Here is a 25,939-nt window from a genome sequence, read left to right as displayed (position 1 = left end):
TTCTCCCAGACCCTGCCACTCCCCACCAACCCTCCCCTGGATTCCCCCTTGTCTCCCAGATTCAGCTCAAGTCCCTGCATGCCAAGTGCCACCTCTGCCATGCCAGGCTGACCACATGATGGGGTGACTGTGAGGGCTGCCCTGTCTGCCGCCCACGTTCCCTCTGTGTTCCCCCGGCCCTGCATGCCATCGCGGCCCAGCAAAGTGGGATGATCAGAACAATCGTAACAGACCCCACAGTCTGATGTGTCCCTCTTTTCTCTTTCCCGGTGGGGCCCCAGCTGACGAGACATTCTGCGAGATGGTGAAGTCCCAACGGCTCTGTGAACGGAAGCTCTTCATTCAGTTCTGTTGCCGCACGTGCCTCCTGGCTGGGTAGGGGCACCTGGCTGCCCGCAGCAGGCAGGGTCCCTCGCGTCCATCCACCTTTCTCCAGACTGTTGGCCAGAACCTGTTTCAGGGGTGGTGCCCTGCATCTGACAGCTTTATCTCCCTAGGAGCAAAGTCGTTCTGCAGCATCTCTGGGCACCCAGACCGAGTGGGTGGTGAGCCTTAAGGAGGTGTTCCTAAAACTGACAGCCTCTCAAACTCTGCTTGCTGGCTACATTCTTCTGGCAAACTCAAAACGGGAACAAAATGAATTCCAGGAATCCACAGCTCCAGCTTTGGAGCAGCTTCTGGAACCATAAGTTTACTGAATCTTCAAGACCAAAGCAGAAAGGCAAGATGCTTGGCATAACACATCACTCTTCTGCCCATGCTTTTGTGCAGTTCCATAGTAAATCTCACCCTAGGGCCCGGCCCACAGAACCCTGGGCCGTCCTCACCATGATGAAGGGCCCAGCACGCACCTGCTCATCGCCTGCCACAGAGCAGTCTCGGGGACGGTTTGGTCAGACTGTAAATAAAATAGATTTGGGGTCATAAAACGTACGACCACTGGGGATGGAGCATCTATTTCTACATAGTCAGCTACTTCTGAAACTGCAGCGACAGCTTAGAAAGTCACATTCCAAACCCGGATGGAAAGAGCCTGCCTTCTCTGCAGCGCTCTCCTTGAGTGAGCCGAGCGCCCCTGGTCACCGCCGTCTGTCTGTGTCTCTAGGAATCCCATGGCCCGAATGGGCCCCTCTACCTGATGCAGAGCCTTCTGGTGAGGGTCCCCAGGAGGCGTCCAGGAGCCAGCCAAAGGTGCCCTGAGGGCCAAGCGATTCCTCTTACCAAAATGTAAAGCACCCCTGAATTGTGGGTCATCTGTCACTTCCCAGTTCGTGAAGTTGCTTTTAAAATCCGTTCGGCCTCTGCTCGTCAGACTAGTTCCTAAGGTGGATGTTCCTGTGTCTGTGTGTACTGCAAGCCTAGCGACACAGTTGGATTTATTTCTGCCAAACCTGTGTAGGCATTTTATAAGCTACATGTTCTAATTTTTACCGATGTTAATTATTTTGACAAATATTTCATATATTTTCATTGAAATGCACAGATCTGCTTGATCAATTCCCTCTAATATGGGAGTAACATTTGCCTTAAATTTTTCCAAGCTCGTTCTTCTCCATTTTGTCCTGCTCCCTCTTTGACTATAATGCGTTTGCCTTGTCCCCTGGGAGCTGGGGGAACCCAGCTGTTGTTTATGGAATCCACAACTCCGAAAAAGAAATCCACAATGTTAACCCTAAATTAATAAAAGAGTTAACATCCCATGGCAGTGGAGCCTGTATTTCTTTCCAAGGCACAACAATTAAACATGGGTGCTGACCAATGTATGAAATGGCTTTGTTTGTGCTTTCGGGATCCGTTTGATGTCATTACATGGAAGGTCTAAGCTTTAGTGAATGTTGCTGTAACAATGTTATGGGGGCAATGCCAGAGTTCCAGCCCCAGAGGGTCCTTGGGCGCACAGACCCTTTTCAGGCCACAGAGCCTGGTGGGGAGAGGGGCTGGATGTGGGGATGCCTCCCCTCTGTCAAGGAGGAGCCCCCCCAGCCCAGACTGCGAGCCGCTCACCTATAGCTGCCAAGCGTGACTTACTTAGGTCACAGCTTGTTTTCTGTACGGCGATTGAGATCCCTGCACCCATGGGCTCTGTGCTGTCTGGGCTTTTTCCCACGGCCTCTCGGTGAGGTCAGAAGCTTGTCCTTGCGGGGAATCCTTTGGCTGCAAATAAAGGAAATGTACCAACTAGCACTGACTTAGGAAAAAACAAAAGTGGATGAGGGATTCCGGGGTGACTCGGAATTTCAGGGAAGGGTGCAGCTGGGCCTTGTGAACCCTGGACCAGCATTAAATGTCCCCTGGACCCTCTTTGCATGGCAGCAGCACCTCCTCTTTCTCTAGTTGATGGGACAGATGACCACCAACATCTCCCAGGTGAAACTGACACAAACCCCCGAAACAGGCTTTCTGAATCTGCTTCTGGGCCCTGCTTAGTCTGCCTGGTCACATCAGCAGTGGCCACAGGGACAGGCTTGTGAAGCAGAACATGGCTGCAGGGAGCTCTTCCAGCGACCGTGTGGCTGGAGGAGGGGAGCAATGTGCAGCTCCCAGAAAGTGGAGTTAGGCCACCCAAGCTGGCAGCTGCCCACCACGAGCATGAACTGACCAGAGTTGTCAGTGTGAGGCAATGAAGGAGTGTGTTTGGGAGACAGTAGCCAGGACTGGACAGAACATTGGTAAGGATTCCACCTCCCCCATGAGAATGACATTGAATTAAAACCCGCAATTGCTAAGAACCTCTGGGCCAGGGCCCCAGGTCAGCCCCTAGAACTTTTTGCCTACTGAGAGCTTACGGGCTAATGTTTGGAACTGAATCAGAGACTCCTTTTATCCCCAAAGGACACCAACTACAGGAAGCCAGCCGGGCAGCCTCGGGGTGCATGTACTCTCACCACAGTGGCTAGGCCAGGAGCTGTCCACAAAGTCCTAGGACTAAAAGCCACCTTGTTAAAAGGGACTGACCACATGAAATGTCTCTTTGCAAATGGCCCAACCTTACCGTTATCTGGACTCAGTTGGGGCAGGACATTTTTCTGGGTTTTGTTTTCCGTGATAGAGTTATGGATCAACTCCTCTAAATCTGTCATTTCACAGACTGAGGCTCACAGAGGTGAAGTGGGTTGCCACGAGCCACACACTGGTGAAGTTGCTCTCATCCCTGTCCCCAGGGAGGGAGGCTGGCTCTCTGCAGGATGGGGAGTCATTTCTGCAGCTGGCCCAACACAGCCATGATACATTTGTTTTAAACTAGGGGTGACATTTTTCTGACTTTGTCCACAAATTCTTTGGCACTTCACAGTGGTCCCCCTGTGCACATCCCCATCCCTGCCAGGCCACTGCTGACTTTATACCTTGTACCTCTTCAAAGGGCTGGGGAGAATTGCACTATTTTTTCTTGTTGTTGTCATTGAGGAAGATTCTCCCTAAGCTAACATCAGCTGCCAATCTTCCTCTTTTTGTATGTGAGCCACCACCACAGCATGGCCACTGACAGACAAGTGGTATAGGTCCAGATCCATGCCTGGGAACCGAACCTGATCTGCTGAAGCAGAGTGCACCAAACTTAACCGCTAGGCAACCAGGCCTGGCCCGAGAACTGCATTTTTTACAGAAGACACATCATGTGAGGAGGGGGGTGGATAGAGCTTTAAAAGAAAACATGGCCAGCAGTGGAGTGCCCTTGAATGTGGAGAGACTGCCATCCACTTCATTTGAATCATTGATAATACAGCTGGAGCAAACCCTAAGCCTGAAAGCTTGAGGGTATGCTGGCGCCTCTAGGAGCAAGTGAGAGGTGGAGGTTTAGATCAGAGGATGAAAAGGGAAGGAGATGGAGAAGTGAAGTACAAAGGACATTTTAATAAGAACAAGCAGGGGTGATGGAAACCAAAGCCATTCTCCAGCATCACATGACTGCCCAGCCAGCTGGGAGGCAGCTGGGTGCTGGCTGCCATGAGAAAGGAGTTTGCATCCTGTCCCAGCCTTCTCTTATCTTTTCCTTCCTCAAACTCAGGACTTATCCTTCCTGGCTGGTTGTCTAGGCCTTTCCTGACACCCTGAGCTCTGTGGCTTGTCCCTGCACAGAACAGCACCCCTAAGTGGTGCAGCACTGAGCACCCACCTCAGGTCCTGGGGTTCAGTTCCCACCACCCAAAGCTTGCCCCCAACACACTATGTACCAGCCATTCCAGGGGTAATCAGCTACCTCCTAGGCTCCCTGTTGAGCAAAGGGGATCCAAACTGCCCCGAGCAGAGACCATCTCACTGCCAAAAACCGTGGTTCTCAACCTGCAGGTGATTTTTGTCTTCCAGAGGACATCTGGCAACGTCTGGAGACACTTTTGATTGTTGCAACTGGAGGGATGTACTGACATCTAGTGGGTAGAAGTCAGGGATGCTGCTAAACATCCTGGAAGGCACAGGACAGCCCCCACAACAAAGAACTATCCAGCCCAAAAATGTCAACAGTGCCAAGGCTGAGAAACCCTAGCCAAAAGAAATGAAATCAAAAAAGGAAATCTTGGGACCAGCCCGGCGGCACAGCGGTTAAGTGTGCACGTTGTGCTTCGGCAGCCTGGGGTTTGGCTGTTCGGATCCCAAGTGTGGACATGGCACCCCTTGGCACCCATGCCGTGGTAGGTGTCCCACGTATAAAGTAGAGAAAGATGGGAGGTTAGCTCAGGATCAGTCTTCCTCAGCAAAAAGGGGAGGATTGGCAGCAGTTGGCTCAGGGCTAATCTTCCTAAAAAAAATTAAAATAAAATAAAGGAAATCTATTCTCAACTTCGTGGAGATACCCTAAAATGAATAAAACTGCCTATGGTTTGATTTATGTCCCTATTCATGTGCTGAAGCAAGGGAAACCCACAAAACTTTTTTTTGTTTCTGCTTTTTCTCCCCAAATCCCCCCAGTACATAGTTGCATGTTTTAGTTGTGGGTCCTTCTAGTTGTGGCATGTGGGACGCCGCCTCAGCATAGCCTAATGAGTGGTGCCATGTCTGCATCCAGGATCTGAACCGGTGAAACCCTGGGCTGCCCAAGCAGAGCACACGAACTTAACCACTCAGCCACGGGGCCGGCCCCAAAACTTTCCTTTTTTAAAGTAAAGAAATAAACTTTCTTTTTTATTGAGGTCAGATTGATTTAACATTGTATAAATATTTCAGGTGTACATCATTATATCTCAACTTCTATATTGACTGCATCGTGTTCACCAAAAGTCTAGTTGCCATCCATCACCATAGACATGTGCCCCTTTACCCCTTTTGCCCTCCCCCCACCCTCTTCCCCTCTAGTAACCACTAATCGGTTCTCCGTATCTATGTGTTTCTTTATCTTCCACATATGAGTGAAATCAATAAGGGGTTTGTCTTTCTCCATCTGACTTATTTCACTTAATACCCTCAAGGTCCATCCACATTGTCACAAGCGGCACGATTTCATCTTTTCTTACGGCTGAGTAGTATTTTTGAATTAAGACCGGAAACCATAAAACTCCTAGAAGAAAACATAGGCAGTATGCTCTTCAACAGAGGTCTTAACAGTATCTTTTTGAACATCATGTCTCCTCAGGCAAGGGAATGAAAAAATAAACAAATGAGACTACATCAAACTAAAAAGCTTCTGCATGGCAAAGGAAACCATCAACAAAATGAAAAGACAACCTACCAACTGGGAGAAAATACTTGCAATCATATATCTGTCAAGGGGTTAATTTCAAAATATATAAAGAACTCACATAATTCAACAACAAAACAAAATTAACACCCTGATCAAAAAATAGGCACAGGATATGAACAGACATTTTTCCAAAGAAGATATACAGATGGCCGGCCAACAGGCACATGGAAAGATGTTCAACATGACTAATTATTAGGGAAACGCAAATCAAAACCACAATGAGATATCACCTCACACCCGTCCGGATGGCTATTAAAAAGACAAGAAATAACTAGTGTTGGAGAGGATGTGGAGAAAAAGAAACCCTCATACACTGCTGGTGGGAATGTAAAGTGGTGCACCCACTATGGAAAACAGTATGGAGATTTCTCAAAAAATTAAAAATAGAAATACCATATGATCCAGCTATTCCACTTCTGGGTATTTATCCAAAGAACACAAAAACACTAATTCGAAAAGATAGATGCATCCCTATGTTCATTGCAGCTTTATTCACAATAGCCAAGACTTGGAAGCAACCTAAGTGCCCATCAACAGATCAACCCTTTTTTTTTTTTTTTTGAGGAAGATTAGCCCTGAGCTAACATCTGCCACCAATCCTCCTCTTTTTGCTGAGGAAGACTGGCCCTGAGCTAACATCCGTGCCCATCTTCCTCTACTTTATACGTGGGACGCCTACCACAGCATGGCTTGCCAAGCAGTGCCATGTCCACACCCGGGATCCGAACCGGTGAACCCCCGGCCGCCGAAATGGAACGTGTGAACTTAACCACTACACCACCGGGCCAGCCCCTCAACCATTTTTTTTTTTTAATCAACAGATAAACTTGTTTTTCAAATCCAGCAAGCAAAGGGCCAAGTAAAACCAGCTCTCTGGTCTAAGGACACCACCTAGTGGTCCTCTCTGGAATTAAGTGAAGTTTGGATTGTTTTAAATTTTTAATTTTGAAACAATAAAGCAAAATTGCTGAAAAGTTACAAAGTACAGTAGAAAGGAATGTTTTCCTGAACAATTTGAAAGTAAATTACCAATATGATACCTTATTACCCCCCAAATTCTTTAGAGAGTATTTCCTATAAACAAGACCCTTCTACATAACCATCAAAATCAGGACATGAACACTGATACATTACTACCATCTAATCCTCTGACTGGATTCAAGTTTCGCCAATTGTCTCAATAATGCCCTTAGCAAAAGGATCCAGTTTAGATCACACTTTGCATTTAGTCATCATGTCTCTTTAGTCTTCAATCTAGAACAGTTCCTCAGTCTTTCCTTGACTTTCATGACCTTGAGCCTTTTAAAGACTACAGGCCAGTTATTTGGAGGCCGTCCCTTAGTGCGTGTTTGTCTGAGGTTTCCTCACATTTTGATTCAGGTCACGCATCTTTGACAGGAATCTCGCAGAAGTATTGCTGTATTCTTCTCATTGCATCCTAGTAGGTGATACAGGATTTTGACTTGTTCCATTATTGGTGATATTAACATTGGTCACTTGATTAGGTTTTTTTCCCCTTGGCTTTGAAATGATGATGTCTGCTAAAGGATGCCCACCACCACCACTGCCCAGTGGTGCTGACAATCCCAGCCAGTGCAACAGGCAAAAAATAAAGAAAAACTAGTACCAGAATTGGAAAGGAAGAAATAAAACTATCATTATTCTCAGACAGCATGTTCTATATGTAGAAAATCCAAAAGAATGGTTACAGATAAACTATTAGAATTAATAAGTGAATTTGGCAAGATTGCTGGATACAATGCCAGTTATCAATTGTATTTCAACTGTATTTCAATATACCAGAAACTAATGATTAGAAAATAGACTTTTTTAACAAAACATACCATTTACAACAGCATAAAAAGACTATTAAATACCTAGAATAAATCTATTAAAAGATGTATAAGACCTCTACACAAAAACTATAGAATAAAGAGAAATTAAAGAAGACCTAAATAAATGTAAGGTTATATCATGTTCATAGATTGGAATACTCAATATTGTAAAGATATGAATTCCCTCCAAATTCACCTACAGATTCAGTACAATATAAATTAAAGCATGGATTCTCTTTTAGATACAAGATGTAGCTAAAATTTATATTAAAATGCAAAGGGCAAGAATAACCAAGACAGTCTCAAAGAAAAGTGGGAGCCCTTTTTTGAGACAAATATCAAATTTTTAAATAAAGCTTACTATTACAAAGAGTATGATATTGTGCAAGAATAGGCAATTAAACCCATGGAACAGAATAGCTGGTCCAGAAGAGACCCTCACACATTTGGGCCCCTGATTTATGAAAAAGGTGGCACTGCAGAGCAGTGGGGAAAGGATGGTCTTCTCAATAAATAGTGCTGGGAGAACTGAATGTCTATATGGGGAAAAATATATCCTGATCCCTACCTCAGACCATAAAGACAAATCTCTTCCTGGCAGATTGCAAATCTAAATGCAAAAGGTGAAAGAATAAAGCTTTTAGAAGAAAATATTCATGATTTTGGAGTAGGCAAAGATTTCTTTAAAAAGACACAAAAAACATTGACTATATAGGGAAAAGTTCATAAATTAGACTATACTAAAATTAAGAATTTCTGTTCATCAAAAGACACCATTAAGAGAGTGAAAAGGCAAGCCACAGAGAGAGGGAAGATGTTCACTGTACATATATGTCACAAGGACTCTTATCCAAAAAAGTATAAAGAGCTCCTACAAATCAGTAAAAAGGGACAGCTCATTAGAAAAATGGGCAAAACACCTAAACAGACACTTCACAAAACAACCTATCCAAATGGACAATACATTTTTTTTTTGAGGAAGATTAGCTCTGAGCTAACATCTGCGGCCAACCCTCCTCTTTTTGCTGATGAAGACTGGCCCTGAGCTAACATCTGTGCCCATTTTCCTCTACTTTATATGTGGGACGCCTACCACAGTATGGCTTGCCAGGTGGTGCCATGTCCACACCAGGGATCCGAACCAGCAAACCCCGGGCCACCAAAGTGGAACGTGTGCACTTAACCGCTGTGCCACCGGGCTGGCCCCTAAATATATTTTTTAAATTTCTCAACTGTGTTAATAATTGGGGAAATACAATTAAAACCACAATGGGATACCACTACCAATCCGCCAGAATGGTTAAAAAAAAAGAGAGAGAGAGACAATACTGAATGTCTAAAGAGTGTAAACTGCTTGTAAACCTATGACCCAGTAATTCCATTTCTGAGTCTGTATTGTTCGCTTAAAGATAGGTATTATAATGATAATAGATGCACTACTTATGATAGCTCCAAAGTGGAAATTACCCAAATGCTCATCAACAGCAGAACAGATAAACCGTAGAATATTCACACAATGAAATTCTATATAACAATGAGAAAAAATGAACTATATCTACACACAAACATGTTAAGCAAGAGATACATAAGGTAAAATTTCATTTTGCATTAATACAAAACTAGGCAAAACCAATCTATACAAGATGTTAGATTAGTGGTTACATTGGGGCAAGGGTGTGACTGGAAGAGGACAAGAGGGGGCTTCTGGAATGTGGCAATGTCCTGTTCCTGATCTGGAGGCCAGTTGGTTGGTGTGTTTAGTTTGCATTCAGCTGTATGTATATCACACCTCAATAAAAAGTTCAAAAAGAATCAATTTCAGATGGATTGTAGAGCTAAATGTGAAATGTAAAACAATTTAGCATTTAGTAGATACGGAAGAATATTTGGGGGATGAGGGAAGATTTCTTAAACAAGACAACCCACTAACCATAAAGGAAAAGATAAATTGAACATAAAAATTAGAAACTTCTAGTCATAAAACAACACCATTAAGGGTGGAAAGGCCAGTAAGCAGAAAACCCTTTCCTGTCCCAGACCTACATGACCATAGTGAAACTGTCCCCACGAAAGAGGACAAAAGACTATGTCAATGCGTAAGGCCTCCTGAGCTAAGAAGCTTTTCCTTTGATGCCTCTTCTTGAATTGGACCATTTGAAAGTTCATTTCCATTGCAAAATGGGAGAGGAAACCACACTTCTTATCTTGTCAATTCTAATTGCAGGCCAGGTTAAGATTTTGTGATTTTAGGAATAGGAGGTTATCTTATGCAGACCAAAATGGACTACAGTTTGTATTTTGTGGCACTGATGATGTGTACGAGGACAGTATTTCTGGTCTCTGCGAGTTATTCGGTACTTAAGCAGCTTTAACCCTTCCCAAAAGAGAGCGAAAGGCAAGCCACAGAGTGTATTTATGCCCAGAATATATAAAGAACTCCTAAAAGTCAATAAGAAAAAGGCAGACAACTCAATGGGAAGAAAACGGGTAAGAGACTTACACATCGCTAGAGAGTGTGCCAATTACTTTAGCCTCTTGGCATAACTTAGGCATTACCTACTGATGATACCATACCAGCAGTTCCACTTTTGGAGAAACTCAGGCACATGTGCATTGGATCTATGTACAAGAAAATTTATAGCAGCATTATTCAGAATAGCCCCAAACTGGAAACAGCCCTAATGTCCATCAACAGCAGAATGGATAAGTTACTGTGTAAGATATTCAATGGAATTCTATACAGTAGCGAAAATAAACAAACCATCGCTGCATGCAACCTGGATAGATTCCAGGCATAAGATATTGTGGCTCTATATTTAGAGCCAAAGAAACCAGGTACAAAAGCATACTGTAGAATTCTATTTACATCAAAAGCCAGCAAAACTAATGTATGGTTTTGGATTCGCGGTTGCCTTTGGGGGCAGAGGGAAGCTTTCAAAATATTAGGGTTTTTTTTTTTTCCCAGACCTGTGCAGCAGCTGCGCGCGTGTGCTCACTTGTCACGTTGAGAACTTGTGATATGCGCACTTTTCTGCATACCATGCTTCAATATAAATATTTAAGTGTCTAGAGACCACAGGTCTAACTGCAAACTCGACTGTGCCCGGAGCGGGTGACCCAGCTCTAGTTCTTACGTTATATCCCGGGGACCAAAGCCCAGGATCCAGACGAGAACCTGAAGTCCTGGGTCCTTCACTGGATCGCACCGCTGCCTGCCCCTCCTGGGTGGAGTGCGGACAGACACAGCTTCCCTTCCCACCTCAAGGTGCACTGATGCATAAGAAAGTTTCCCTCCGCTGCTTTCATATTTTGTGTAACTAGCAGACGCGCGTGTGCGGAATCAGGGGCCCTCCAGACTCTAGGCACTACCCAGGAGAGAAGCCAGAACCACAGACAGCTGCAACGCGCGCCAGGACCTTAGAAAGGAACGCGCCCGGGGGCGTGGCTCTTCGATTGCTTCGGCCTGGACCTCGAGCTGCTGCGCACGCACCGGCTGCGATTGGTGCTGCCTGGCGGCGGGGCGCGGGGCACGCCGGGACGGCTGTCTGGCGGGAGGCGGCGGGCGGGCCGGGGCACCGGGAGCGGAGGCGGCAGGATGGTGAAGCTGACGGCGGAGCTGATCGAGCAGGCGGCGCAGTACACCAACGCCGTGCGGGACCGAGAGCTGGACCTCCGCGGTGAGTCTGGGCCTCCGCGCGCAGCCTCGTGGTCCCCGCCCCGCCGCGTGCGCCGAGGGCCAGAGTTTGGCCCGAGGGCCTGCGTTCTCGCCCGCGGGCCTGCGTTCTCGCCCCCGAGCCGGGCTGCGCCGGGAGCGCCACGGCCTGAGTCCTGCCGTTGTGGCCGACAGGCCACCCTTTGGACTCTTCTGGGGTTCCTGTTGACGCTCGCGCCTGCTCACACACACGTGCCCGCGTTGCTGCCTGTTCCCTGCCCACGGGCCTCAGTCACGCCTCGCTTGGCTTGAGGACAGGGAAAACATACTTTATATTGGTGGTTGTAATTCTAGTGCTGAGCGCGTGGTTGGTCTCCGTAGATACGTTGAAGTGATTTTGTGAGAGTGTACCTAGAATACGTGTTAATTACCTCTAACTCATGATAGAGGAACCATGTTCGGGGACAAAAGCGATTGTTTCCTCAATATTTCCTTTTTCTGAACTTCAATTTTCTGGTATTTTCCTTTTATCAAAACATTTTATGAGGTGAACTGTTTTCCCGAGGCTTGCACCACCGAGTGCCGGGTGTAAGTGGTGGAAACTCCCCCACTGTTCCCATTCCTGTAGCTATTTCCACCTTAGTAGGGCTTGCTAAGAAATTGGGAGTGCAGCTATCTAATCGGCATTTAGGAGGTGACTTCAGGAGGGATGTGAAGAACAAACTCTCTGGGGATTAGGTAATACAGTCTTGGTCTGCGGTTTGCTCCCGTGGGGACAACACAGTCTCAGGAACAGCATTGATAGGCTCTGTCTTCTGCTTGGATCCCTTGCTGACAAAGCCCAGTGCTTTTATTTTGTTGAAATTAAGTTTCTTAGAGAAAGCTTCAGTTCAAGAGTAACTGACCACTTTCGCTCTCCTGGCACAGGTTGATCTTTGCCATCTAAGTCTGAAGGGCGTGAGTGTTGAGGATACTTATCTTGCTGCGGCACTTACTTGCTGTAGCCCTTACTGCTCCGAGTTGTGTGCTTTAACTTTGACTGGGTTCACTTCTTTATTCTCCTTGCACCTAGCACAATAATTGTGCCTATATTAGACAAATCAGTGAGTATTTGAGTGAGTTGTTCGCATGGTGATTTACCATTGTGTGTAAACCGTTGACCTTCAACTCTGGATTAGAGCTGGGGGAGGTGAAGTAAGGAGCGAGTGTCCTGACATCCTGAGGCTGTCCTGATGAATTCGGTGAATCTGGCATGGGGGAATGCAAAAGAGGTTGAGAACTGTTGTCCGCAAGGATGCACAAGGCTTGGACACCTACAGTAAGCAGCTCACGGTGTAAATTCCTGTTATGCCACTTAACTAGCTCTGGGACCTTGCTTGCAGTGGTGTGAGGCACCTTGTAAATACTCTTACAAATGTTAGCTGCCAATATTACTGTTAGTAAGTGTCCTCATCATCGTTGCCCTTGTCCTCTGGTCATCTCTATCTTCATGTCCACTGCTAGACTGTAAGGTCCATGGCGGCTGGACTTGTGACTCTCCTGTTCCTCATTTTATGTGCCAGTACCTTGCACACTGTTTGGCACGGCTTAGGTGCTAGGTAAACACTTTCTGAATAAGTAAAAGCTGTGAATCAAGTTACCATGAAATACTGCTAATGTTTTAAGATACCTTTTAATTAGGTTAATGCTTGTGTGTTTTCTTCCCTCCATTTTACAGGGTATAAAATTCCTGTCATTGAAAATCTAGGTGCTACCTTAGACCAATTTGATGCTATTGATTTTTCTGACAATGAAATAAGGAAACTGGATGGTTTTCCTCTGTTGAGAAGACTGAAAACATTATTAGTGAACAACAATAGAATATGGTAAGTGTCTGCTAGTGGAAAGTAATTTTTTCTCCTTAGAGTAGATGTTGCCCTGTTCCCTGAAGAAGTTGTAGTGCGTATTGCCAGTTAAAGCTACGTATTTCTTCTTAAAATGAGAAATGAGCTGCACTTTTCCCATACAGATCCAGAGGTTTACTTGGCATTGGTCTAGTCTTACTTGCATCTCTTCAGAAATCTTGTATATTTGTATATTCATGGTAACCTTCAAATTTAAATTAAAAACATGCTACTTTATACGTAGTTTGACTTCTAAAACAATAATTATAAAAAGATACAAAGCTCAACAGTTATATTTTTGAGCATCTCTTTCCACCTCATATCCTCGGCCATTTGTTTTTCTTTACAACTCGTTTTTAGAATATTACTTACTGAAATTGAGATTTTTTTGGACCCTCTTTAATCATCTCTGTGTAAATTTTATCAGAGCAAAGTTATTGAAGGTCTATAGAAAATGTCTTTAGGAAGTACTGGGTGGTGAGTTGCTTTTTGTAAGTAGCATATTTCTCATGAGTTAACCATTCCCTTCTGGTATAGTTGTATGTCTTGCATCTGAGCTGTGAATGCAGAATCACTTGCATTTCTGTGCCACCTGCACAGAAGTCATGAAGTGAGCTAAGTAATTTATTCTATGCAGGAGTTTCTCCTTTTTTAGTTTCCAGTAGACAGTGTGGTAATGGATGTAGAGTCCCAGGCAACTTTCGGGAGGCATGGGTCGTCAAATAATCCCACTTCTGTGACTAACCCTGTGACCTCAGACAAGGTTTCCTCTCTGTGCCTCATTTTCTCTCTGTCAGATAGGGTTTTGGAAGAAAGGTCTCTGAAGTTCTTCTAACATTGAAGTCTGAAATGCTCTGAGCAAGGACTTAGGTAAAATTGTCAGCTTACTTAATTTTCTCCTTTGCTTAGAGTCTTTCTGTTTTTCTTTTAGCCGTATAGGTGAGGGACTTGATCAGGCTCTGCCCTGTCTGACAGAACTCATTCTCACCAACAATAGTCTGGTGGAACTGGTAAGTTGAACAGGGAAAAAATTATTTGGGGAGAGGAGTTAAAGGTACTACATGCTTCTTATAGAAAATTTGGAAAATCCAGAAAATTTTCTCATCATCCTTTTTCTTTATCTTAATTCAGGAGCTGGGCCTTTTTCAGTTATATATGTTGGAAATATCTTTTCTCACTCTGTTGCTCACCTTTTGAGTCCCTTAGGGTGTCTTGATGGAGAAGTTCCTAATATAAGTATAGTCCAATTTATCAGTCTTTCGTTGTTGTTGTTGCTAGTGCTTTTAATGTTCTGTCATGTTTCCCTTACCCTAGGGTTATAAAAAAACTCGCCTGTGTTGCTTTCTAGAATTGCAGTGTCCAGTATGATAGCCACAGGCCACAAGTGGCTACTCTGAGTTGAGATGTACCAGAACTGTAAAATACACATCAGATTTCAAAGACTTAGTACAAAAAAATAATGTAAACTATCAATGATTTTTTTTATATTTATGTTCAAATGATAATATTTTGGACAATAGGTTAAATAATGATGAATTAAAATTAGTTTCACTTGTTTTTTCTATTTTATTATGGCTGCTAGAAAATGCTCAATTACATATGTGACATGGATTAAATTTTGTTGGACAATTCTATTCTGGAAATTACTGTTTTACTCTTCACATTTAGGTCAATGATCCACTTGGAATTGGTTTTCCTATGGGATAAGGGGCAAGTTTCATTTTCTCTACTTAGATATGATTGTTTTGACCCATTTTTATGCTTTTTAAATTTCTGTTCTGTATGTCTAACTTTTAACAAAATTGAGCTCATACTATATATTGTTTTGTAACCTAAATTTTTCACTTAAACACTGGATGTTTAAGTCCATATTATATAACTTGGTTTTGGGTTACTATGCCTTTACCTCTCTTCTCTGTTTCCCTGATTGTTCCTTTCCTAGTAGACTCGGTCCATAGCTTCCTTCAAATTCTGAAAGGGAAGTCCTTGACTCCAGAAGTAAGAAAGCACTGGTCTGAGGCCATGTCCTTTCTGAAATATATGAGATATTCAACCAAAAATACACATTCATAGGGAATGTGTGGCATGATAGGGGCTGTTTGTATTTTTATGTATGTTGTAATTGTATTTAAAGCTGTTTGCAGAAGATGAAGGCTGTGTATATCCTATCAGTTACCGAAAGAGACAGGTTAAAATCTCACATGGTGTTGGATTTGACTGTCTCCCTGGAGCTCTCTCAATTTTAGTTTTATATATTTTGAGGTTAGCTTATTTGATATACAAATTTTAAATTGTTAATATCTTCCTGGTGAACTGAACATTTTTATTATTGTGTTGTGACCCTTTTATTGCTATTCGGGCTTTTTTACCTTAATGTCTATTTTATCTGCTGTAGTATACCAAAACAAGCTTTCTGGGGCCAGCCCAGTGGCATAGCGGTTAAATTCACACACTCCGTTCAGTGGCCCAGGGTTCACTGGTTCGGATCCTGGGCATGGACCTACGCACTGCTTCTCAAACCATGCTGTGGCACCATCCACATAGAAGAACTAGAAGGATTTACAACTAGGATATACAACTATGTACTGGGGCTTGGGGAGAAAAAAAGAGGAAGATTGGCAACAGATGTTAGCTTAGGGCCAATCTTCCTCCCAAAAAGTCTGTAAACAAAACAAAATTACCAGGATTAATAATGATTCGCATTTCTGTAATGAACGTTTTGCATTTAAAGAAAAAAAACAAGCTTTCTTTTGGTGGGTATTTGTGTGATAAATCTTTTTCCAGCCAAAATTTATTTTCAGCTTTTCTGTACCTTATATTTTAGATTTGTCTCTTGAAAACAGCATATGATAGGATTTTTTTTTAATCCAGTTTGAAGTCTTCCTTTTAAATGAAGTATTTAGTCTGTTTACGTTTAATGTAATTACTGGTATATTTGAATTTATCTTCTCTCATTTCTGGAGCTTTTTATTTGTTGCACCCATTCTGCATTTCTTTTTCTCTCCTCTATTGTGTGCACTCACCCTCCCTCCCTCTCTCTCTCTTTTTTTGTCATTCCATTTTTTTCTTCTAATAGTTTAGAAATTATTTACTCTATTTCTCTTCTTAGCAGTTTTAGGAATTAAAAATATGTATTTATCAAAGTTTGAAGGTAACCAGTGCCTTTACCCTCCTAACAATACAGCAACCTTAAACATTCAATGTGCCCCCCAATTTGTTACATATTTATTCTGTCTTTAAAAAACCTATCAAAGCATCATTGTTATGTTTTACATAATTTGTATGTGTGTAACAAAAGTTACCATTTTTTGTTCCTTTTTGTTTTGTTTTTGACAACTTTTTTGTTTGATTGACAAATAAAAATTGTACATATTTAAAGTGTGCAGTGTGATTTTTGATATATGTCTGCATTGTGAAATAATCATTACCACAATCAAACTAACATATCCATCACCTCGTATAGTTACTTTTTTGTGTGGTGAGAATACTTGAGATCTACTCTCTTAGCAAATTTCAAGTACACAATATATTATTGTTAACTATAGTCATCATATTGTATACTAGAACTTACCTTACAACTGAAAGTTTGTACTCTGCTCAATATCTCATCTCCCCTTTTCCCCCATCCCCCACCCCCAGCCAGTGGTGACCACCATTCAACTCTCTGTTACTTTGAGTTGGACTGGATTTTTCTTTTAGATTCCACATGTAAGTGAGATCATGTGATGCTTTTCTGTCTTTGTTCCTTTTTGGATCCTCCTTTGGTGGCAGTGTGCCCATAGCAGACTCTAGAGCTCCTTCTGATGGTGTTTGGGAGGTGTTTAAAAATGGCAGCTAACTTTCGGAACTCCCCTCCTCCCCTGCTTTTATCTGTACTTCTTTTCCTCATTGTCCCTCTCACCTGTGTCCTACTCAGTCTAGCTCTGTTCCTAGCAGTTTCTCCTAGTGTAGGGCTTTGTCCTGGAAAGGACATAATTTCTGGTTATTATTAAGAGTGAGGACCCAAATTGCTCTAGCCTCTTCAGGCCTTATCACAGACTTCTTTTACTCAGTGGAATGTGCATTTCCTTTGGCTGCTGCTTTCAAACTGAGAACTGGTCAGTCACTTTAGAGTTCTCAGGTCTGTTGGATGCCTCTTGGCCTTCCTTTCCCTTCTTCCTGCACAAATGCTGTCACCATGCAAGTCTTGTAGCTATCACAGTAGTTTGCTCCTGCTTGTTCCTGTTTTAGGTTCTTGTCAGAATACCTTTTCATCTAGTTGTAGCTGTTGGCCATAGGTTTTTGGTTTTGCTGTCTTTCTTGCACTGTTTTTTTTGTTTTTCAGTTTTTTGCTGAGGAAGATTCGCACTGAGCTAACATCTGTGCCAGTCTTCCTCTATTTTGTATGTGGGTGACCTCCACAGCATGGCTGCCGACCAGTAGTATAGGTCTGCACCCAGGAACCAAATCCCAGTTGCCGAAGCAGAGCATGCCAAACTTAACCACTAGGCCATAGGGCTGGCCCCTGCACTATGTTTTGTGGGACAGTTTTGGAAGGTTCAAAACTAACCTGCCTTCTTCCCATAATTTGGTCTTTTTTTTTTTAAACTGTGCTGCTCCTCTCCTTGAAAAATTATTTGAAGAGATTGGGGGGATCCTGGAATAAAGGCGCCCTTCCTCAAAGATGGTATGCCTATGTTGCTCTCAGGCACCTAAAGGTACTAGCAGGAAGAACCACCTTACACCAGGATCCTGGGTTGAGGTTCCTGTGTGAATAACTTACTCCAGTCACGTCAGCTTTCACATTACTTTATTTTCTGAATCATTGCTTTAAGCTCAGTAGCCCTTTTGAGGGTGCTACAGGAGATTTTTTTTTTTTAAATCTTTTCTGCTGTTGAGACAAAAGCTGTTATGACCAAGATTTTAAGTTTAAGAAGCTCAAATTTATTCACCAGTTTATTCAGTAGATATTTATTAAGCATCTGTGATATGTTAGTATTGTGCTAGGTGCTGGAACAGTAAAAAAAATAAAAGACAAGATGAGTCCTTGCTCCAAAGGCACCCACCGTTTCACAGTATCAAAGTAGCATGGTGTGTTCGTGTTCTTACCTCTGGCCATTATCTTACAGGGTGATCTGGACCCTTTGGCATCTCTCAAATCACTGACTTATCTAAGGTATGGAAATTATTTGTGGTGATGACAATGAAGTCTTTTAAAATAACACCATTACCAGCCTTTACATGAAAGCAATCAGTTAATAAAAAGTACCTTTTAAAATAAATAGCGAAGACATTTCCTTTGGGCCCAGTGCTCTATTAAAATTTCCCTAGTGTTAAGTTTATGACATTGAAATCTGAAGAATAGTGAACTTTTCTTTAATTTATGGACTCCTCAGATTTTATTAAAATGGACTTCTTGAATGCTGTGCTATGAACAAGATCGTCATTATATTGTTCTTTTTCTTGTAGTATTCTAAGAAATCCTGTAACAAATAAGAAGCATTACAGACTGTATGTAATTTATAAAGTTCCACAAGTCAGAGTACTGGATTTCCAGAAAGTGAAACTAAAAGTAAGTATTATTCTGTTGGCTGTAAGTCATTATAGAGTTGTGTTTTCCTTTATGCTTTTGTTACTGATTTTTTAAATTGCCTGATGCGTTTTACCATTGGTTTGTAATAACAGTGTGGGAGAGAACAAGTCAGATTTGTTTTTTCCTAGCAGAGTTGATGGTAGGGCTTTGAGTTAAAGCTGTCTTATGTAGTGTTGGCAATTCCAGAGGGAGTGCTATCTCAGAGCTACAGTGACCGCTATCAACAACAGACCATCTGCTTAGATACATTCCCCTTGGGGAGCTGAGTATAATTTGTTTTTCAGCAGCTTTAATTGTTAGAATGATTTTCCCTTTATTGGGAGTTCTTTTTTTTTTTCAAGATTGGCACCTGAGCTAACAACTGTTGCCAATCTTCTTCTTTTTTTTTTTTAATTACTTTTTCTCCCCAAATCCCCCCAGTACATAGTTGTATATTTTAGTTGTGGCATGCTGCCTCAGCATGGCCTGATGAGCGGTGCCATGTCCGTGCCCAGGATCCAAACCAGCGAAACCCTGGGCTGCCAAAGCGGAGTGCACAAACTTAACCACTCGACCATGGGTCAGCCCCCTCTATTTTTTTTTTAAACTTTCTTAGTTCCCTGGGAGCTCCTCCTTGAAACTAGGAAGGGGAACTTTCTTCAGGAGCTTCACCAGAGAGGCAAGACCACTGTGTCTCCTTTTAATTTGAAATTGGCTTTTTGGTATTTTTACCAGCCCAGAGTATTTCAGGAGAATTTTTTTCCATGTTTTCTGAGGAATGCATCTAAATGCATGTGGTATTCCTATTTCCATTAACTCTGTGTGTGGTGTCACTGTAGGAGCGTCAGGAAGCAGAGAAAATGTTCAAGGGCAAACGGGGTGCACAACTTGCAAAGGATATTGCCAGGAGAAGCAAAACGTAAGATACGGATATCCACCTTCTCTCCACTTCACCTCCAGAAACACTATCTGTCTGGCAGTTGGCCTCTTACACAATAAACAAAACACCTGTGACTAATACAGTGTTAAACTTGTGTGATGGTAATCCGTGACCATCAATGGTCCATACGTCACATGAGAGTTCTGCAGATTTAGCAGAGCAAATATTTCAGTATTTAGTCTTAATGTGCTATCGTATACATCCTGCGTTCTCTATAGGAAGATGAACTGGGTGGTGTTTCTGAAGGAGAGAGTCTTTGTATCAGTTTGTTAACAAAGATAAGATACTACACTGGTTGATTTACTTTCAAAAGCTTTTGAAAGTAAAAGAGAAGCAATTTCCTTTGGTCTGGATTTGACAGTTATGTTCTTCCCTCCCCTCCCAAGTTTTAATCCAGGTGCTGGTTTACCAACTGACAAAAAGAAAGGTGGGCCATCTCCAGGGGATGTTGAAGCGATCAAGGTAATAATGTGTTAGGACTCTTAGACTGGAGAGAGCTGCTCTGGTTTTAGGACACAGAATTATATAATAAACCAAGTTCTGAACAGTCTTATTTTTCCCCCATAGTTGTTAGACTGCAGCTGCATTTCTGTATAAGGAAAAACTAGCTTAAAGTTACGATTTGACCAGGCTTTGGCTTGAATTAATTACACGAACCGGTTGAAGTAGAGGCAGCTTTGGGCTTTCTCATTTTCCCAGGAGGCGTTTATTTGAACAGTTAGTTACCTTTGTATGCTCTCTGTGTTTGCCTTAATTTTTACTTTCAAAGATTTGCTGTCTGAAAGATCCTGCTTGATGATCAGTGAGAAATCCTAATTTTATAATATTGCCTCTTAAATTATCCAGTACCATAATTCCAAATAGGTACTTCAGTTAGCTACAGTTTCAGAACATATGCAATGTTTATTTGCTCTCTTAAAAGAGGGTCTGCATCTCTTTACCAATTTTGGAAATTAATGACTTGGTTTTTGGGTTGATTTCACTGTGCCAATAAAATTCTTTCCCCAGCACAACTATTTAATTTTGCAAGTCAAAAAGTTGCTGTGAATTTCTGGAGGTGTTTCCTGGGTGATTGATATGTAGATGAAATTAATTGTCCATCTCCAATGTCTTCTGTCCTCCAGAATGCTATAGCAAATGCATCAACTCTGGCCGAAGTGGAGCGGCTGAAGGGCTTGTTGCAGGCTGGTCAGATACCTGGCAGAGAACGCAGATCAGGTCAGGAAACCGTGTTCTGTCTTTGTGCTTCCAGTTCATGTTATACTCAGAGTGAGTCCAAAACAGTTTAGATGCTCTGACTCAGGAATGCTGGCATAGTGCTTCATTACCATCTCATGGACACAAATCCCTTTAAATCCTCTGTGAAGATAAATTAGTTGATATAGAATATTATGTCATAGGACTTGGGTTTTTTATGTAAAAGTTGAAGTAAACAATATTTTGTAGCCATGGAGTGAAACCAAACACTAGAGGGAACCGTCTAGCCTTTTACCTGCGTGTGTATAGGATAGCTTAGTAGTTGGGAATACAGGCTCTAGAGCCAAACAGCCTTAGCCTCACCAGCTCTGTCCTTGGGTAAATTTCTTAATCCCCACTTAATCTTAAGTCCATTTCCTCATCTTTAAATCTGAGATAATAATAGTATCAACCTCAGAGGGTTGTTCGGAGGACTAAGTAAGGTACTTCATAGATAGCACAGGGTCTGAGAGTAGCAAGTTTTTGGTAAGTGGTAGATATTCTAATATTTGAATGCCAACTTTGTGTCCGGCAGCATGGTGAGCCCTGGCGGTATAAAGTGAAAACTACTCAAAACAATGCATATTACAAGTTTTGTTATGAATGTAACTAGGACCTCTACCTAGACTGGCAACTCAGGGAAAGTTTCCCTGGGGAAATAGTGTTTGAACTGAAGCTAGAAATGAGTAAGACATTAATTAGACCAGCAATTCTCAGTGTGTGGTCCTTGAACCCCTGGGAGTCTGTAAGGTCAAAACTTTTTATAACAACACCAAGGCATTGTTTGCTTTTTTCATCATATTAACATTTGCACTCATGGTGGAAGAGCAGTGGTGGGTAAAACAGCTGGCGCCTCTGTGCAGGTCAAGGCGTTGGCCCGAAGGATATTAGTAGTTGTCATATTCTCAACTGCTGCGCACTCTCTCAGTAAGATACACACGAGTTTCGCTTAAGAATGTCCTTCGTGAAGGAACGAGAATTATTAACTTTATTAAATGTCACCCCTTGCATGCACATCTTTTTGATATCCTTGAGACAGAAAATGGGGTGTGCGTGGAGCACTTCTGCATATGTAAGGTGGATGGTTGTCTCCATGCACTTGTGCACTTGTTTCAAGTGAGGGGCAGGCATCTTCTCAAACATGAAGTGAGCTTGTCACTTCAAGGAAAACAACTAATGGTGCTGGTTATCAGTGATAAAATTCCAGATTTCAAGCAAAAATTAAGAACTGGAAAACTTTTATCCACAACTGTTACCTTCACAGATTCCCAAACTTACAGACTTTTCTGAGGAAATTGGTGATATTGATGAATATGATTTTTTCGATAGTGTATAATGAAATGAGTCAACATTTGGAAGATCTGCGTAACTCAGTGAACCAGGGTTTTCCAAATGATATTAGGAAATCATGCGTGTGTAAACAGTCCCTTCAAAGTACAAGATAGACCAATGGATTTTCAAGTAAGAGAGTATGACAGGTTCATTGATAAGGTTTCAGACTCCACATTACAAAGTAACCTTAAGAAACTACCAGTTTTTTCAAGTTTTGGCATAATATCAAAAAAGAATATTTGCAACTGTCTGCAAAGGCTATCAGAATACTCATCCCTTTTCTAACTACATATCTGTGTGAGGCTGATTTTCTTCATTCAGTAAAAACAACAAATTGCAACAGGTGGAACAATGAAGGCAATACAAGAGTCCAGCTGACAGCTACTCATCAGACATTACAGAGGCAAAAATATAAAATGCCAACCTTCTCACTAAATATTTTTGTTTTATAGGAATATAATTGTTAACATGTAATAGATTTATTGTTTTAATGAATTACTGTTTTTTAAAATATTGTTTTAATTTCTAATACACTGTCAATAAATGTAATCTATATAAACAAAAGCTCTTTGGGTCCTAAAACTAAAATGTTTGAGAACCACTGAAGTAAACAAAGGCAGAGCCGCATTCTAGGGGGAGTGAACTCCACAGACAAAAAACCTGTGGTGAAAAGGAACCTTGCACACTTGAACCAAAAGAGGCCAGTGTGAGTGAAGCTCGAGGCACAAGGAGAATGTGGTGAGATGAGCCGGCAGAGTAAGCGTGCGCCAGGCCATGCAGGGCACTGTGGCCTGCGACAGGTTAGGTCTTTAGTCCTGAGAACATGAGCAGTCTATTGAGGCTTCCAAGGCTCGGTGGTGACCGAGGTTGGGGGAGGAGGCATTGTCAAAATTGCTCCTTGTGACTGTGATATGACAGAATCTTAGGATCTCTGGGGATTTTAAATGTAGTATGAAAGCACCCCGGGGAGAGGAAGGCAGAAATTGTTTGTGGCACTCTAGATTTCAGTGGGCCCAGGCCTCCAAGTGACATTTTTTCTTGGTAGTTTTGTATCTAGAAATCTGATATTTGCGTCTAACTGTAGAAACAAGAAGCTTAAACATGAGTAATTTTCCCAGACACTGATGGCATTAAAACAGTTTCCTTTTTCAGAATATATTGACCAGATTATCTGCCATAAGTTGTTGAACAAATGTTAGAACCTTTTGCTTGTTGCCATATTTTTCCTAATTTAGAGACAATAAAGTCACTGACTCACTATTCCCAGTATCTGGCATGTAGTAAGTATCCAGCTGTTTTTTGAGTATTCACAGTTTCTTTGCCCGTGGTAGTGGCAAGAACAAAACACAAAGTATAAGGTTTTTACCTTCATAAAAAATGTATTATCAGCTCAACCAAAATGGGTTAGAATGGCAGGCAACAAGTTTGACTTTGATAAAACAACTTTGTGACCCTTTCCCTTAGGAATTGCCCATTCCTTCCCATACCTGCCAAAGGCAGAGGGTCTCGGACTGCAAGCTCCTCGAGGGCGGGAGCTGCTGTTGGGTTTTGTACCTAGTCCAGGGCCTAGCATGCAGCAGCCTCGTCAGTGGGCACTGACACACTGAGTGAGCACGTTCTCTCAAACTGATATGACTTCTGGCTTTGTGTTTTTCTTTAGGCCCCACTGATGATGGTGAAGAAGAGATGGAAGAAGACACAGTCACAAATGGGTCCTGAGCAATGTGGCCTACATATCTATAGAATGTATAATATGCCCACTTAGGACAAGTCCTGCTTTTTGAACATGGAATAATAGCTTTGTGTCAGCAAAGTGGAGTTCATAAGCATTATTGAAATGCTTAAAACTGCTGCTGGTAATTTTGTAATACAAATTTTGAAATCTAAATGCCAGTTTTCTACAAATAGTGAAAATAAAGGATGCTCACTATGCTACCAAGTTGCATGTCGTCAGGGTGTGTGTGCAGTGAGGTATGTGGATGTGTTTAAGTTGGAAATGTAGAAGGGTGTCATTTCTAGGTAGGCTTTCCAATCCTCTCTGAAATGTTAAGATTTTTAAATTCTTACTAAAACTCAAGACTGTGCTGCCAGTGACTGTCAGTAAGAATCTGCCATCTCTGGTACATTTTTTTCTGCACAAAGAATAAGAAGAGCGTCATTCAAGGCAGCCAGGCTTTAGGGCCTTACAGGAATCCATATTCTTTGAAGTTTTTATTTAGTCCTACAGACAAACATTGTGGAAATAGTGATTACTAATTTGAAAAATTGGAGGGGAATGTACCTTCTGCTTGTCGGTTGATGGGCTTTGAGCAGAGGAGCAGCATGTGCCAACTTTTAGGAGGTACTGGGGGAATCGTGGCTGCCCCAGTGGGCAGGCTGAGGCACGGTTTCTCACATCTCCTAGACACTTTATTACATTCCTGTTGTGACCAATTTAAGCTAATCTAGAAAACAAAGTGGTAGAGGTGAGCATCTTGGCATCCATCTTTTCTCATCTGCTAGTGTTGCTTTGGGTTTTTCACGCTCCCTGGTGATCCTAAATGTGAGAAACACTTTTCAAAATAGGGCCCTAAACAATTTGGAGTGGCTGCTGATGGGCCAATTTGCTGTTCTTGTAAGGTGTATACAAGAGGCCTAAGACAGGAAGGAACTCTGCCTTCAAGGAGCTGCCAGTCTAGTTGGGAAGACGAAACCACAAGCAACAGAGGGGCTAAACCTCAGTGCGGTGGCAGCTAAAGAAAAGAATAGGGTAGAGAGAGCTTTGGAAAGGAGATGGAACTTGGGCATCGAGTGAACCTGGCCTTTAGATTTCCTCTGTCTGACCCTGAACCCATGCTTTTCCAACTACAGTGCACCTCCAGGGGATCTTGTTACAAGGTAGGGTCTGTGGTGGGGCCTCAAGCTCTGCACTTGTGGCGGGCTCCCAGGTGCTGCCTGTCAGAGGACGACATTCCAGGGAGGATTTCTGGCCTTACCTCTCACTACGACGCTTTACCTCCTTAAGGAGTAGTCCCCTATGGTCCATTTGCTGCTGGCCCAAACCAGGTTGGATTGCTCTGTTCTTGTTTTATCCCCTCCTTGACAGGTTTTGAGTTGTTTTCATGAATTCCTGGGGTATTTAGGCACCCTGGAAATAGACTATACAATAGATGGGTTTATAAACTAAAAGTCTTACTCTTAATTTAATTTGAGGAGAAGATAACTTACTGAGTGCCTGTAATGCAGGGTTTCCTCTTCCTCTCACCAGGGTGCCTTTTGGGACTAGAACATTGCTAAATGTGCGTAGGATCAAAACAGAGAGACTTGAGGGGTCTTAAGATCTGCTGCTTCCTGGACTGGATTAGAGTTTAGCTCCTCTAACATCGTCGATGACATATGCCAGTGAGGCTGCCTTTTCTACCTCCACGTAGCCCTTCTGTTAATGCACATTGACCTGACACTTATGATAGGACAACTAAAATGATTCAGTTTTTTTTTTTTTGCACACTTATGATCTTTGGAAACTATCCCCATCATATTCAGGAGTCTCCCTACTCCCATTGCTTATGAGCCAGCTCACCGAATGGGACTCTGAATGAGGCTCTGGTCACTAGCCTCAGTAATGACCAGTTGGTTGCAGTTGTTAACTTTTCTGTGGTCACCTTCCTTACCTCTAACGAGTAGCTTACTTTGGGTCCTGGCTCTGAGTGTTGTGCAGTACTTAGCAATAATATGAGGCTTTGGTGCCATTCCCTGAATTGATCTGAACTGAACAGGATTACTTTGTAACCAAACAATTTAATGACACATGATTAATTTGGGGGCTGGTAAGAAAAAAGCAAAAGGGGACCTTGTTA

The 25,939-nt window shown here is 42.5% G+C and overlaps 2 protein-coding genes across 6 annotated transcripts in view; both read left to right on the top strand.

Annotated features, from left to right (window-relative positions):
• PCSK6 (proprotein convertase subtilisin/kexin type 6) overlaps positions 1-1,698 on the top strand; it is a 181,088-nt gene extending 179,390 nt beyond the window's left edge. For all 5 annotated transcript variants that reach the window (XM_023651510.2, XM_023651513.2, XM_070268309.1 and 2 more), the window contains one exon: positions 282-1,698. In XM_023651510.2, the coding sequence (XP_023507278.1) occupies positions 282-379 (98 nt within the window). In that variant the 3' untranslated portion in view covers positions 380-1,698. The remainder of the gene's footprint in view (positions 1-281) is intronic.
• Positions 1,699-11,010: 9,312 nt separating this feature from the next.
• SNRPA1 (small nuclear ribonucleoprotein polypeptide A') lies at positions 11,011-24,038 on the top strand. Its single transcript, XM_001490095.5, has 9 exons — positions 11,011-11,186; positions 12,879-13,026; positions 13,976-14,054; positions 18,153-18,199; positions 18,493-18,595; positions 19,435-19,514; positions 19,922-19,997; positions 20,660-20,753; positions 23,764-24,038. The coding sequence occupies exons 1-9, from the start codon at positions 11,105-11,107 to the stop codon at positions 23,820-23,822; spliced, it is 768 nt and encodes a 255-aa protein (XP_001490145.1). The 5' UTR covers positions 11,011-11,104; the 3' UTR covers positions 23,823-24,038.
• Positions 24,039-25,939: the final 1,901 nt, after the last annotated feature.

This window comes from Equus caballus, chromosome 1, assembly GCF_041296265.1.
Source record: "Equus caballus isolate H_3958 breed thoroughbred chromosome 1, TB-T2T, whole genome shotgun sequence".
NCBI classification, from domain to species: domain Eukaryota; kingdom Metazoa; phylum Chordata; class Mammalia; order Perissodactyla; family Equidae; genus Equus; species Equus caballus.
This window is presented reverse-complemented; position numbering and strand designations above follow the sequence as displayed.